Here is a 15676-nt window from a genome sequence, read left to right on the forward strand (position 1 = left end):
CTTGAAATAGGGACAAAGCATTAAATTTAAATACTCAAAATTTTCTTACAAAAAAAATGGAAGCATACTAAGCCAATGATACCATAGGTATAAAAATATAGTAAAACCCTATTATTATTTATTCCAGGTTGTCAGGCCAGTGAACTACAGTAACACATCTTTCTCTGTAACAGAGAAATCCTACAACACATTGTTGTCTTTTCAAATCAATGTGATAATGGAAATTTGCTCCATTAAGTGTAGGGAAATTTACTAAAATGGATGTGGAATTCTGAAAATACTTACATACCTTCCTCTCTCCAAAAAATTCAAAGCAAAAGACTTTAAATGGATTTCTAATGTTACATAAGTGAGTAACAGACAAAAAGAGCCGGACTGCAGAAACAATCCTATCTAGTCTCCCAGTAATAGATATCACAGTAAGAACATTGTCAACACACCCAGGAAAGGTTACACGCGTCTCTCTCTCTCTCTCTCTGGCATAAAACTAGCTTCTTTATATATTTAAAGTTTAGATCTTAATGTGTTTTAATGTACCCTCAATCTGAAAGGAAAGCTGCTTCATCATAAGAAAGGTCAAAGGTAGAACTCTGTATGGATACAAAGAGTCCCTATGTAATCATGAAGGAAGACAATATAAAGGGATGAATGTAAAACTCATCATTTCTAGCCACATCAAAAGAAACTTTGAAATGGATTTCCAAGGAAATTAGTCACCCAGCTTCTGAAGAGTGAAACAAGATGCCATAGATAGGTTTCAATTTTGTTGTTACTGAATCACTAGCTGTAATGCCACACAGTGAGGGCTTAAGTCCCACTACCCCCTCACATTACAAGAGAAACTGATTTCAATTACATTTATAAATGTAATTTTTTATGTCAGTGACAATTTTATGGTGTTTTAATTAATCACATTTTCTTAAAAAAAATTTTTTTTGTCACTCTAAAAAGTGATAGGATGTTTCTTGTTCAAGGGAAAATAAAGGATGCTCAAAAATCTCCCAAATTCAATTCTGGGGAACAAAGGAGAAATTTAGGGATACAGAAAAAGGACAAAAGAGGAAACCTGAAAGTCAAAATCCTCTATTGGAGGAAATATTCACATATAAAATATATCTGTATGTAGAGGAAAATTCTTAATTTTCAAAGAATCAAAAACCATTAAATAAGACTGAAATAAAATATTATAACCTCATCACTCCCTTTAATAATTTTTTGTCAGGTTAAGAAAAAATATACTTTAAAGATGTATATGGACATGACTACCTCTTTAAGCATTTACTTTTGAAAGTGGATTTCCTATAAATAAGGCTTTTTACAGTCTAATTTATAACACCAAAAGTACCACTTTACTCCTTAACACCTGTAACAACAATCTCTGGATTACATTCAGTATTCAACATCTGGAATTAAAAAGGGAACGGGTTGTACAAAAACATACTTCTAACTGATTACATGTGTGTATGATGGTTAAAGTCACCAACAAATTATTTATTGATTTTAAAAGGAGTGTATATGTACATACATACATATAAAACTTTGGGTTTTAAAAATTATAGGTAGTTTGTGCTATTTTTTAAGCCATAACTTTAAGAATTGTTGTTTTTCCTCCTTTCCCTACGTGCCTTTCTGAATTACTTATATAACTGCTAGGTGAGCAAAGGGTTTCTCATAGAAAACTCCTGTTATACCTTAGAAACAGCTCTGATGACAGGATAATGAAATCCTTTAACTCTATTTAAAGAATAACTCTCCATCTTTAAATAAGTTATGTTTGTTATTTTTAATCTAACAAGAGAAAGAGGTATGGAATTATAGAAATACTGGGGTCTTGGTCTTCTGTCACACTGAACAATTTTCATGAATCTTTGTAATTCTCATTACTTAATAAGAAGGTGACTGATGCACTGAATTAGGCTGCTATCAGTGTTAAAATAAAATTATATATTAGATCCCAAACACCTCCCTCAAATTTGATGTTGGCAAAACTGAACTTATTACATCTTCACTCTCCCTTTGCCCCTGTCAAAAAACAAACAAAAAAAAGCAAATTAAAAAAAAAAAACTTCCTTACAAACTTTCCTGATTTGGTCAAGGGCACCACAACTGTTCTTGTTACCCAAGCTTATAACACTGATGTCACCCTCAACTCTTCATTCTTGGTAGCTTTTTATTTCTATCCTGGAAACATTTCTCATGACGGAGCTCTTTTCTCTATTGAAACAGCTATTTCCCTAATTTAGGTCTTTTACCTGAAAATTTTCAATAGCTTTCTTACTGGGCTATCTATCTCAAGGTTCTCAGTCCCATTTCACTAGTCCAGATAGAACCACATGGTTCTATGAAATTGAGTAGATTAACTAAAAATTTGATCATTTTATTCCCCTCTCCAGGATCAAATATAGGGTGTCCCCAAAGTCTCTGAGCAGTTCTCAGTTTTAATAACTTCAAAACTATTAATGCTACAAATATGCAAAACAATTTAAAATCTCAGTTATTTAAATTTCTTTTAATATTTAGTTTTCTGAATCTTGAAAAACATTATTTTTTTGTTTGTTTCAGTCCCTCTAACTGTATATGGCAAATATTAAAGTAAAAGTCAATTGTGTTCTCTGTTTAGCTGAGCTCAAGTTCACAACAGTATTAAGAAGAAAATTAATTTGCTATTAAAAGGAAGAGGCCTCTCCATGGAAATTAAAAAAAAAAGAATAATTACAAATAATACTGATTCAATTCCCAACAAACCTACATGGAGAAAAGTGAAGAGGCTGACTTAAATTGAGAGGATATTTGGACAGCCCCCCAAAATGAGTGTGCCATGAGTCTGCTGAATTGACAATTCCAAATCATAGTGCACAGAATTCTAACAGTGAAACTCTGTAAGAATGCTTCCAAGGTCATAATTATTGAAATACTACAAAAATATTACTATGCAAGGTTAGATTTTTGTCAACTGATGAAGTGAAAATCTGAAAATTCCAATGGCATTCTCGACAAGTTGACTTTTTCTGATGAAGCAACTTTCTACATAAGTGGCAAAGTTAACTGCTATATTTGAGGTACAGAAAAGTCTCAGAAGTCAGGCAACATGAGACACCCCAAAAGTTAAATGTTTGGCATGCTATCAGCAAAAGTCTTGTATTATTGGCTTTTTTTTTTTTGAAGAATCTGTAGTCAATGGGAATACTTAGCAATGCTTAAGAATTTTTTCATTCCTGAACTGCAGAGGTTACATCTATTAAATAGCATCATTTTTCAAAAAGATGGGCAGGCCACTTTGTGTGACACTTCCTGGATGAGAATTTCTCAGACTGGTAAATAAGTAGAGAAGGTCCTTTAGCTTGGTCACTTGATCTAAAAAAGTCCCTTCAACTTTTTCCTTAGGGGTCAAGTCAAAACTCATATATGTATCATGTATCAAAACCTCTTATCTTTGGATATCTTTGGATAATCCTAGCTGTAGGCCAGGGCTACAAATGTAGCCCTTTCAGTTACTGAGTAGCATCTGCTGTAAAGTTAAAAAACTGAACAAAGCAATGTATAGCACTTCAGTAGCTATATTAATTTTTTTTTTAAAGCAATTGGGGCTAAGTAACTTGCTCAAGGTTACACGGCCAGTTATTTTCTGTGTGGGTGCTAAGTACCTGAGACCGGAACCGATACCGGGTTTCCTGACGCCGGGGCCCGCACTCTTACTCACTGCGCCACCTGGCTGCCCCAGCTATATTAAATTTAAATAAGAAACATCAATATTTTAAAATAATAAATAACTAGCTTTTCAAATGTGTAAGTCTGTAGCATTTATATTTCTCTTTATGGTTAAAACTGCACTAAGACTTTTGGGACACCCTGTATAAACTCCTGTTTGGCATTTAGAGCCACTCACCAAGTGGCCCCAACTTACCTTTCAGGCCTTATTACATATTACTCTACCACAAACAATGTGGTTTAGCCAAACTGTACTCCTTGTTGATTCTCATACATGGCACTCCCAGTCCTCTCTGCCTTTATACACGCTATTCCCCCCTCCCCCCATGCATATCCATCTATCAGAATGCCTTGCTTTCCTTAAAGTGTAGCTCAAGTGATACCTTCTACACTATACATTTCATGATCTACCAGTTGCTAATTCCTTCTTCCCCAAATCACCTTATATCTAGATATTTTCTATCTACAAATGTACACATTTCCCCTGGCTACACTAAATTTTTAAGGGCATGGGATGTTTTAACTTTTGTCTATTCCCAGTGACTGAAACATTGTAGTTACTTAATAAAATGCTTGTTGATTAATTAAATCTTCCAGTGTTCCTCTGTGTAAAAATTTTATTGAGTTTTTAACTTTCTAAATCTGTATTGCCTTTGGCTGCCAAATCTCTGTATTTGATAAATGAATTAAATGTCAGCTCATTATGATGGATTTTAGGCTGTTTGGTCTCCATTTTATGACAAATGATTTACATCAATTAACTTCCTTTCTATAATCCATTTGTCATCAGTAACTTGCTTAAATAGGTTAGTTTCAGAACTGTTTTAAAATATTTCAACCACCCATACTTTTGGTCATTTTTATCCTTTCATCTAGCTTTATATTAATTTTGATATTTGTTCTAATAAGCTACTGCCCTAGCTACACAGACAGTTGATTCAGGAATAGCTCCCATATTGGTGTCACCATATTGGTGACAAGTATTTTGCTATTAAAATATGATCAATTTTATTTTTTTTAATGTTATTTACTGATCACCGTATCCAGTGCCTTCCCATTCCTTTCTTGAAGAAAGTATTCATGATGTATTGATAGACATGGGCATCTGTATAGTATGAAAATCTTTGGTCTCATTGCTTATTCTTAATCCATTATCTTCCAATAAATTTTTCATTATTCTTCAATATTCTCAACTTTGTACTTTTTAATTACTAAGAAGCATACTGTATTCTTTTCTTTTTCTTTTTTTAAGCAATTGGGGTTAAGTAACTTGCTCAAGGTTACATGGCCAGTTATTTCTGGTGTGGTGCTAAGTATCTGAGCCTGGATTCGATCGCAGGTCTCCTGACTCTGGGGCCGGTGCTCTTACTCACTGTGCCACCTGGCTGCCCCTAAGCAATTGGTTAAGTAACTTGCTCAAGGTTACATGGCCAGATGTTTCTGTGTGGGTGCTAAGTATTTGAGCCCAGATTCGATCCCAGATCTCCCGACTCTGGGGCCGGAGCTCTTACTCACTGCATCACCTGGCCACCCAATACTGTATTATTTTATTATTTTCATTTGTTATTAAGTTCTTCACAGAATTTTCTGTCTCTCCAGCCTGTTACATTTATTGCTGTATAACCAGTGTTTTGTTTTCTTTTGGTCAAACAGTTGACAAGCATTTATTAAACGCTATATCCTAGGCACTATACTAAGTGCTGGCAATACAAAGAAAGACAAAATATAGTGTCTGCCCTCAAGGAGCTCACAATTTAATGGGGGAAACAACATGTCAACATTTATCTTGTATGTACATAGGCAATGGAAGGCATTCTTAGAGGAATGTAGTGGGAGGGTCAAGAGGTTGGACCAAAATGTCTCCTATGGAAGGTAAGATTTAAACAGTTTTAATGAAATCCAGGCAATCCAGGTAACAGAGATGAGAAGGAAGAACATTCAAGGCATGCAGGAAAGTCAAAGAAAAAGCACAGAGCCAGGAGATAGATTGTTGTATTCAAGGAAGCACACGAAGGTCAGTGTCACTTGAAGGGGTGTAAAGTATAAATGGATAGGTAGGAAGGTGCCAAGCTGTGAAGGGCTTCAGATACTAAAGAGAAGATTTTATTTGGTCCTGAAGGTAACAGGGAACTACTGAAGCCTAAGTAGGGGCTGATAAAGATACTTTTACTTTAGGAAAATCACTTTAGCAGGTGACTAGGGGAAGGGGAATGGAAAAGGGTAGGGTGGGGGAAGGAAATAAGCATTTATTAAGTGCCTCCTATGTGCCTGACACTGTGCTAAGTGCTTTACACATATTGTTTATTAGAGCCTCACAATAGCTCTGTGAATGGAGGATGGAACAGAGCAACATGAGATGGAGGCTGACCAGAAGGCTACTGCAATGGGTAGAGTTAGTCAGCAGGGATAGCAGGACCAAATGAAACACTTTTTTTTAAAGGAAAGGGGAAAGATAAGCATATTTCTATGTTGTAAGGGAAGAATTTGTAGCTAGAAATCAAAGATTACAGAGCATATGGTAATAAGAGGGGCCATCTGCTGGAGAAATTAGGAAGTGATGGGATCAAGGATGCACACAGACAGGATTTGCCTTAGCAAGGAGAAAGGCTACTTCCCTCATTGAGATAGTGCTGAAGGAGGAGATAATGGAGAAAGGCATCTGAGTGACATGAGATGAAGAAGAGGGAAAAAAAGGAACTCTTGTCAAATGGCCTTGTTGTTTTTTAGTGAAACATGAGGAACGGTGCTTCAGCTGAGAGTCTGGGGGAGAGGGTGCTGCTGTATCACTTCAGAAGGCCAAGGCCTGGATCTAGGGACTAAATAGACCTGAGTCATTTGTAGAGATGAGAAAATAAACGTATAGGGGCTATTAATCCTCCATGGAGAATTTATCTATTTCTTTATGGATAAGAAGTAAACAAAATGGCAAGATGTTACTAGAGTTGGAAACTTCATTACAAGTGAAGTATAATTATGAAACTACATCAAACAAAGCATAACTATTATAAAAAGAACGCACTAATTATATTTTTTAAAAATAAAGTTGCCCTGTTCTGCATTAATCACTTATTTGGTTGCATCCTTTATAAATGTATGTATTTTAATTTCCTACAAACTCAGCCATGGACATGGAAAGAAGTTGGTAGGGTCTTTCAATTAAATTTTTTATTAATTATAGGTATCTGCAACTGTTGTTGACAATTTTGCCATGAGGAGAAATACAAAAGAATACCAACCTTCCTCCTCTGCCACAGCATGCTCTAATAATAGTTACCACCTTGGAATTACAAAGTTCAGTTCTTTAATTTGTTCAAAATATTTCAATACAGAACAATGTATTTTACTTACTGGGAATAGCAGAATAGAAAGTAACACTGCTGATAATCGGTGAGTCAATAAATAAAAATATAAAATAAAAATAAAAAATAAATTTGTGTCAGAACCACTACACAATTATTCTATTGAGTTTTGAACAATTTACTTTGCTCATACCTCATGGTACAACAGCAATTCAAGTCTTTGTCAATAACATTACTCTGTGGGGTAGACTAATGCTGACCAACAGTCAAAGCATTTCTATAATAGTTTAGGCCACATCTTTTTAAACTTACTCTAGAAACAAGAGTTTTCTGAATTGGGTTTTATCACCTACTTGTGAATTGTGGGCGTTTTTATTAAAACAAAATGCTATGGAAAAACAGATATGCATTGCGAAACAAAGAAAGGCAATAATTTTTCTGACTCATCATACTTTAAGAGAATAACTAAATTAAAGAGAAAATTGTTTTTTCCCTTGGTCATCTAAGTGCTTTTATTGGGCAATTTCAAAGATCTGGCAGGAAAAAAAAATCTAGGCATGCACAGATTTCAACTACCAATATGAAACAAGAGTATGGCAAATTAATTACATAATTTTAGAAAAGAGAAAATCCTATTTGAAAAAGCAACGATTCAAATATGACATGACTATTTTGTGTAAATTCCTAGGCTAGCTACTTGATTTAGTCATTTATGATTTTTTCCTCTGTAATTTTTAAAGCTACTTATGGAATCTTGGTATATTTTTATAACTGTTAATTTCAAATTAAACTGACCAGAATTTCCCCTCTCTCTTCCACATTTATTGAAATTATTCTACTTGTTCTTTTGTAATGCAGCTCAGAAAACAAGGATTTCCATTAACATTTCCATTCCTGAAGGGCAGCTCCCCATTATAATACTTTGATAGGAAATAGGGGCAATTTAATTTGCCATCACTTGGACTTCTCATAGGTATGAAATCATAACTTCATTAAGAGCATGGTCATGGTCATAATACTTTGACAGGAAGATCCTCGTTATAATACTTTTAATAGGAAATAAGAGCACTTTAATTTACCATCAACTGGCCTTCTCAAATGTATGAAATCATAACTTCATTAAGAGCATGGGTCAGCACCCAAATTGAGAATCATGAACTTGCAAAACCAACATTTCCTAGGAGTTTACCATTACAATTTGAGGACTTAAACACCTCATCTTAAAGAGAAAACACAAAACATATGGGTAAGTGATCATTTCCCCAAAAGGAAACAATTTTCTTCTTCATCTGAGGGCACACACAATTACATTTTCACGGTCTACATTAACCAACCATAAACATTAACTTTAAACAAGCTATTTGGAGCCTATGTGATGTGACAAAGTCTGTTAGTCACATATATATTTACTTTAGAAGGAATTACTAAATATTAATTTAAAGAACTGATTTACCAGTTTGGGACAAAATTTAAAAAAACTGACAAAGGAATAATAGTAAAAAGTACATTATTTTAGAATTTTATTAGTTCAATTCAATAGATGGGTTAAAATAACTACATAGATCGGCTATAGTTTTGTAATTGTTATGATAGAGCTGTGATCCTAACCAGGATCTAGGAAATGATTATAAAAACCCAGTTACAACTATATAAATAAACAACTATAACTCCTACATAAAAAAGAATACTAAGTTCTCTTTTCTTGGAAAAAACGCTCTGTAAAACAAAAATCAAGCACTATAAAATAAACTATACAGTGTCCTGTACTTCATTATAATTGGTACTGATCATACATCTACCTCATAGAGGAAAAGAAAGCAGGAGAAGGAGAAGTCGGAGAGATAGATACAGACAGAGAGATCAAGATTGAAGCCTGGTGAGAATTCTGATTATATTATGGACCTAACATATCCATAATAGTCCACAGGTGGAGCTCTTGTACATGTGATAATAAGTTCTCCTGTCCAGGTCCCTAGGGTATCTTATGTGTTTTTGCGCCTTTAATGCCTGCTACTCTGGATCTGATTCATCTGCACCCATGGGGAATGACTCTTTTCAAAGGACCAGAGGTCAGTTCCTAAGAAAATCCTTGGAGCCATTTATTACTATAATGGTATGCCTATGTTAAGAACTATAGGATTCTGGAAGGCAAAGTTCACAGGATACCTGACCTGTAGGAAGAATGAAAGTGCTGTGAGATCAGAGGAAGAAGAAATCACTTCCAGGCTGGGTAAGGGAATGGGCAGAGAGAAAAAGAGGGAAATTGAAGGAAGATTTCATGGAATATGTGACATTAGTATTTGGCCTTCAAGCAAGGGTAGGAAATGTAGAGGCAGTTATTTAAAAAAAAATTATTCCAGCCTGAAGGAAAAAGAGACAAAAGCATGATACAGCAAAACATAAGGAATGTTTGGGAAATGGAGAACAAACCACCCAATCTATGCACAGAATGAGGGGAGCAGCATGTTGAAAAGGAAGGTTAGAGCTAGAATGGATAGGCCTTAAATGCCAAGATAAGAAGTGTTGCTTTTATTCCAAAAACAGGAGGCAGTTACTGAATGTTTATAAGCAGTGAAGTGACACAATTATATTTGTACATCATTTAGACCAATCTGTCAAAAACACATAGACTGGACAGGGAAGAGACAAATGGAAATTTCTGCTACTAGGTGTTAGTATAGAAGGAGGCCAGGAGGACCTGAAATAGTATGGTTACAGGGGAATGGTAAGAAAGGAAGGGAAGGGGGCAGAGTCAAGATGGCGGAGTAGAAGCAGGACCTCCAAGCGGCTCAGGCTTCTTCCTTCCCCAATCAACGTAAAAAGGGGACTCTGAACAAACTTTGTATCTGCAGAACCCACAAAATGACACAGAGAAGCTAAGCTCCTGCTGAGGACAGCCCGGCAGGAATTGGACAGCACGGCGCTCTGGGAGCCAAGCCCAGGCATACGTGAGCCAGAGGTTTTAGCCCCTGGTCTGATCAGCCACTGGATGGAGGGACTCCAGATCAGCAGCAGCTGTGGCCATTTCCAGAATTATCAACACATAGATGCAAAGGACAAAGTGAGAGGTCAGTGCAGTCTGGACTTTGAGACCCAGTAAGTGGGAGTGCATAGGCTTTTGCCCCCAGAGCAAGAAGCCGCTGAGGAGCCGCCCCCATGTGGCAGCTTCAGCTCCTGGCCTGCAGACTGTAAGGGGACCAAGTGACCAGTCTGAGGGGAAATCGCTCTTGCTTTAACCTCCTTGGATCTGGATTGTGGTCTAGGGTGGAGGTCTTTGGGTGTGTGTCCAGATTGCCAGAGCGAGTGGAGGCCTCAGAGAGGGCACCCATCTAATACCTCCAGCAGCTGAGAAAACCCAGCGTTGGGTATGAAGCTTCTCTGTCTGGTGGCAGAGTCCTACTGTGGCAAAAAGCCCAAAAGTCAAGTAATTGAGTGGCAACATGACCAGGCAAAGGAAGCAAAACAAACAGAAGAATCCAATATTAGACTCCTATTTTGGGGACAAAAAGGATCAAAGCATGGAACAGGAGGAAGACAGTGAAGTCAGAACTCCTGCACCAAAAGCTTCAAAGGAAAATATGAGCTGGTTACAGGCCACTGAAGACCATAAGTAGCAGATAAGAGAAGTGGAGGAAAAATTGGGAAGAGAAATGAGAATGATTCAAGAAAATTATGAAATGAGTCAACAGCCTGACTGAGGAAAATAACACCTTAATAAACAGACTAACTCAATTGGCAAAAGAGGCTCAAAAAGGCAATGAGGAGAAGAATGCCTTAAAAAGCCGAATTTGCCAGATGGAAAAAAAATCTCAAAAGTTCACTGAGGAGAATCATTGCTTCAGATTTAGCATGCAGCAAAGGGAAGCTAGTGACTTTATGAGAAATCAAGATGCTGTCAAACAGATCCAAACAAATAAAAGAATAGAAGGCAATGTGAAATATCTCATGGGAAAAACCACTGAGCAGGAAAATAGATCCAGGAGAGATCATTTTAAAATTATTGGACTACCTGAAAGCCACGATCAAAGTAAGAACCTAGAAATCATCCTCCAGGAAGTTCTCAAAGAAAACTGCCCTGATGTTTTAGAACCAGAGGGCAAAATAGAGGTTGAAAGAATCCACCGATCACCTCTTGAAAAAGATCCCCAAAAGAAAACTCCTGGGAATATTATAGCCAGGTTCCAGAATTCCCAGATTAAGGAGAGAATATTACAAGCAGCCAGGAATAAACAATTTGAATATTGTGGAAACACAATCAATATAACCCAGGATCTTGCAGCTTCTACACTGGAGGGATCGAAGGAGGTCAAAGGAGTTGGGATTAAAACCAAGAATCAGCTACCCAGCAAAACTGAGTATCATGTTTTAGGGGAAAATATGGTTATTCAGGTGAACAGAGGACTTTCAAGCATTCTTGCTGAAAAAACCAGAGTTGAATAGAAAATTTGACATTCGGATACAAGAAGCAGGAGAAGCATGAGAAGGTAAACAGGGAAAAGAAATCATAAGGAACTTATCAAAGTTGAACTATTAACATTCCTACATGGAAAAACAATAATTGTAACTGATGAAACTTTTCTTAGTATGAAAATAGTTGAAGGGAATAGAAATATATGTGTGTGTGTGTGTGTGTGTGTCTATATATGAGGGTATATGGGCATATGAATACATATGTGAATATGTGTATATATGTTTATAGGTATACATAGAGGGCACAGGACCAATTTAACAGGAAGGTATGATACTTAAAAGGTGAAATTAAGAGGTGAGAGGAATATAATGAGAGGAGATGGGGAGAGACATTTTGGGATAAACTATCTCATATAGAAGAGGCAAGGGAAAATGGTTACAATGGAGGGGAAGAATAGGAAGGCCAAAGGGAATGGGTCAACCTTATTCCCATTGAATTTGGCTTGAGGAGGGAATGAAATACACACTAAATAGGGTATCTCACCCTCCAGGAGAGTAGGGGGGAAGGGCATGAGAGGGGGGATGATGGAAGGGTGGGCAGGCTGGGGGGGGAGGGAAGTTGGAAGTACCCACTTTTGAAAAGGGATGGGATCAAAGTAGAGAATAGAACAAGTGGGAGATGGGATAGGAGGAAGGGAAATATAGTCAGTCTTTTACAATATATCTACTGTTATTGTTTTGCATTAGCTACACATGTACAACCCATAATGAACTGTTTATCTTCCCAGTAAGGGCAGGTGACAAGGGAGGAAGGGAATGAATCTGGAATTCAAAGTTTTAAAATCAAATGTTTAAATATATATATACACTATTTTACATGTAATTGGGAAATAATATATACAGACACTGGGGCATAGTGATCCACCATGTCCTACTGGATAAGTCGAAAGGGGTATGGGAGAAAAATATCAGAGAGAGCAGATTGGAGGAGGGAATATCTTGTGGGACTGCTATTTTGGGGCGGTGGGTAGGGGAAAAATGGGGAGAAAATTTGTAACTCAAAATCTGGTGGAAATGAATGGTAAATCAGAAGTTAATAATGCATTTAAAAAATGGAAAAAAAAGAAAAAAGAAGAAAGTAAGGGAAGCTTACCACATTGTAGAGTTAAGAATCTACAGGACTTCGAGAGGGATGAATATATGGGACAAATTATATGGAAGTTAAAAATGATTCTTAGGTTATGAATTCTGGTCCCTGCAAAAGAATGTTAGAACCCCTGGTAGAGAAAGAAAGGCAAGATCAGAATTTGAAAACAAAATGATAAATTCTACTTGAAATATGTTGGAATTAAGATAATGGTGGAATATTTGAATAGAGATGCCTAAGTGGAAGTCAGAAGTGTTTGTCTGGAGTTTGGGAAAGAGGTCAAGGCTGGAGATGTGGAGATCATCTTCACAGAGTAAAAGATGAAAAGGAGACAAGATGACTGAGGGGAGAGGAACAGAAAAGTCCAATCCAGAATCCTGGGCATACCCAGGGAAGCAGGAGGGAAGAAGTGTCATGGAATCTGAAGGAAAAGGCAAGATTAAGGGCAAAGTGGTTTTCAAGATTGTTCAAAATTAGAAAAGTTAAGGAAATGAGGTTTTTTTTTTTAAGCAATCGGGGCTAAGTAACTTGCTCAAGGTTACACGGCCAGTTATTTCTGGGTGTGGTGCTAAGTATCTGAGCCCAGATTTGATCCCCAGGTCATCCCGACACTGGAGCTGGTGCTCTTACTCGCTGAGCCACCTGGCTGCCCCTAAGCAATTGGGGTTAAGTAACTTGCTCAAGGTTACATGGCCAGGTGTTTCTGGGTGGGTGCTAAGTGTCTGAGCCCAGGACTTGATCCCCAGGTCATCCCGACACTGGAGCCGGTGCTCTTACTCGCTGTGCTACCTGGCCGCCCCGGGAAATGAGTTCTGATTGCAGGGCACTGACAACTGGGAAATCACTGGTTTTTATGACTGCAGTTTCAAAACAGTAGTGCAGATCAAAAGGAGTTTAGTATTTAGTGAATTAAGATGAAGTAGTGACAGTATTGATTACTTATTCACATTTTTTGGCAGTGAAAAGAGATGTAAATACAAAGACATGGGTACCTTCCCTCAAAAAAATTACTTTCTAATAAGAGGAAACAACACATACGAGAGTGTTGACTATGGAAGGGTGGTTTGGACGAGGAAGTGACAGTAATGGTTGGACAGAGTCTTAGGGAAGTCTAATGACATAGCCACTTCAGAAGCACTATCACCATTGATTTGAGCATTTCTTCTCCTTTCTCTGAAAACAATGATCAAATGCCCAATCATTCCCGTGACTTCCTTGACCAAACCACCTTTTCAAAGCCAACATGTAGCCAGACATTAAGAAGCACTTCAAAGTACTTTTTCATTCATTCATTCTCACCATTTTATGTATGAGGAAACTGAGGGACGAGGAAATTATTTGCCCATCAGCATATAGCTTGTGTCTGAGGCAGAATTCAAACTTAGAATGCTCCTGACTCCAATCTCAGAGTTTTAATATTCTGTCTTCTCTGTCCCATCATAGTGATTCCTGACTTTGAATCAAAGGCCCTAGGTTTAAATCTTGTCTCTGACATTTACTACCTATATAACTATGGAAAAGTCACTTAATATCTCGCTAGATCTGTTTCCTCATCTGTAAAATGATAGGGTCATACTAGATCACATAGAAAGAACAGCGGACTTGGAATCAATGATCTTGGTTCTAATCAAATTTAAGCCCTTATTATAGGTACCTAATTTCAATAATTTCCCCATTTGCAAAATGGAGATAATGATATACTATCTGACTCACAAAGTAGTTGTGAGGAAAGAGCTTGTAAACCACAAAATGTCAATTCTATATCATTGCCTTTCTTATTACTGATCTTGCTAAATATAATGATTTAATACTATATAAATTATTTTTTACTTCTACTAGTAGAACATCCTTAATTTTTTAGTCATTTAATTTTCCTATTATATCAACAACTTTTGTGAAAACTCAGAGACAAAAGGTGCAAAGTTAGAAAAGGTAAAGAAGTATAACTGAAATGATCCTAAAATTACCTAACAGAAACACATGCTGCAAAATGAAGATATGTGTATTACTGTAATTTTTGAAAAGGTCCATGAGGTATGGGATGTTTAAGAATATTTAATATTTATTCATTTAATTTAATATTAATTTAATAGTTAAATTAAAATTATTTAATAATCAACAAAAATGTTTAATAAAGTTTATACAAAGATCTCAACTTACTAAGGCCATATTTGGTATTTATGCCTAAAGTCTTATAACAAAAACCATATTATCCAAATATCATACCTTGGCAAAAAACACAGTGAGGTGAGTTTCGCTGCCAACAATCCAAATGGGGAACTTTGGCGATTTCAAGTAAGAACCAACCTAGGGTAAATTTAGCAAAACAAAAACAACAGGTCAGATAGATTGTTCTATTTCATCATGATAATAATTATATAAAATTCTTAAATACTTTCATTAACAAAGAAATTTTGATACTCTGCATTTTTCGGTATACCTAATCTGGTTGATAACACACTACTTACTACTCTTTATTAAATTAGCAATTAAGAGGAAGCAACAGAACCTCAACTAGAAATAGCCAGAACAGTTTTGAGAAACAATCTCCCTCTAAGCTGAATAGTTACTGAGGAAGCTACACCTTGAATTTCAGCACAGTATCATTTGCAAAGCACCCCAAAACTTAGAATCCCACCAGTGATAAGCAGTGTGAAGATGGATGATTCTTCTGTTATTAAACTGAGACCATAACATGCAGATCTTAGTCAGGTCATCAAGACCCTTGTAATAAAGGGCCTATAATGAATATGAACATCCCTCTAAAAAATAAAGTGTGTTGAACATCTTATAGTCAGAACAGTGTACTACAATTTTAATCATCATAAATGAGAATTAAGTCAAAATGTTTAAAAAATGTGTATGATTCCAACACACTTAACACTTTAATAAATGCTTATGAATTGATGACTGCAAATCATGGTAAAAGATGAATTAAATACAAAATTGTGTAAATCATAAGAGTAAGTTCTCATTCCCCAATAAATGCTGAATTATTGCAAAGTTAAGAAAAACAGAGGTAATACGCAATCATGGCCTAAAAAGACTAAAAATTCATTTGCAAATATCTATCTATCTATCTATCTATCTATCTATCTATCTATCTATCTAT

General features: G+C 36.3%; 1 protein-coding gene across 1 annotated transcript in view; it reads right to left on the reverse strand.

Annotated features, from left to right (window-relative positions):
• MINDY3 (MINDY lysine 48 deubiquitinase 3) overlaps positions 1-15676 on the reverse strand; it is a 112173-nt gene that overhangs the window by 52556 nt on the left and 43941 nt on the right. The window contains exon 10 of the mRNA XM_069086250.1: positions 14791-14871. Within this exon, the coding sequence (XP_068942351.1) occupies positions 14791-14871 (81 nt within the window). The remainder of the gene's footprint in view (positions 1-14790; positions 14872-15676) is intronic.

Source organism: Petaurus breviceps, unplaced genomic scaffold, assembly GCF_028583685.1.
Source record: "Petaurus breviceps papuanus isolate PSGF00001 unplaced genomic scaffold, PetGlider_PUasm1.0 178, whole genome shotgun sequence".
Lineage (NCBI taxonomy): Eukaryota > Metazoa > Chordata > Mammalia > Diprotodontia > Petauridae > Petaurus > Petaurus breviceps.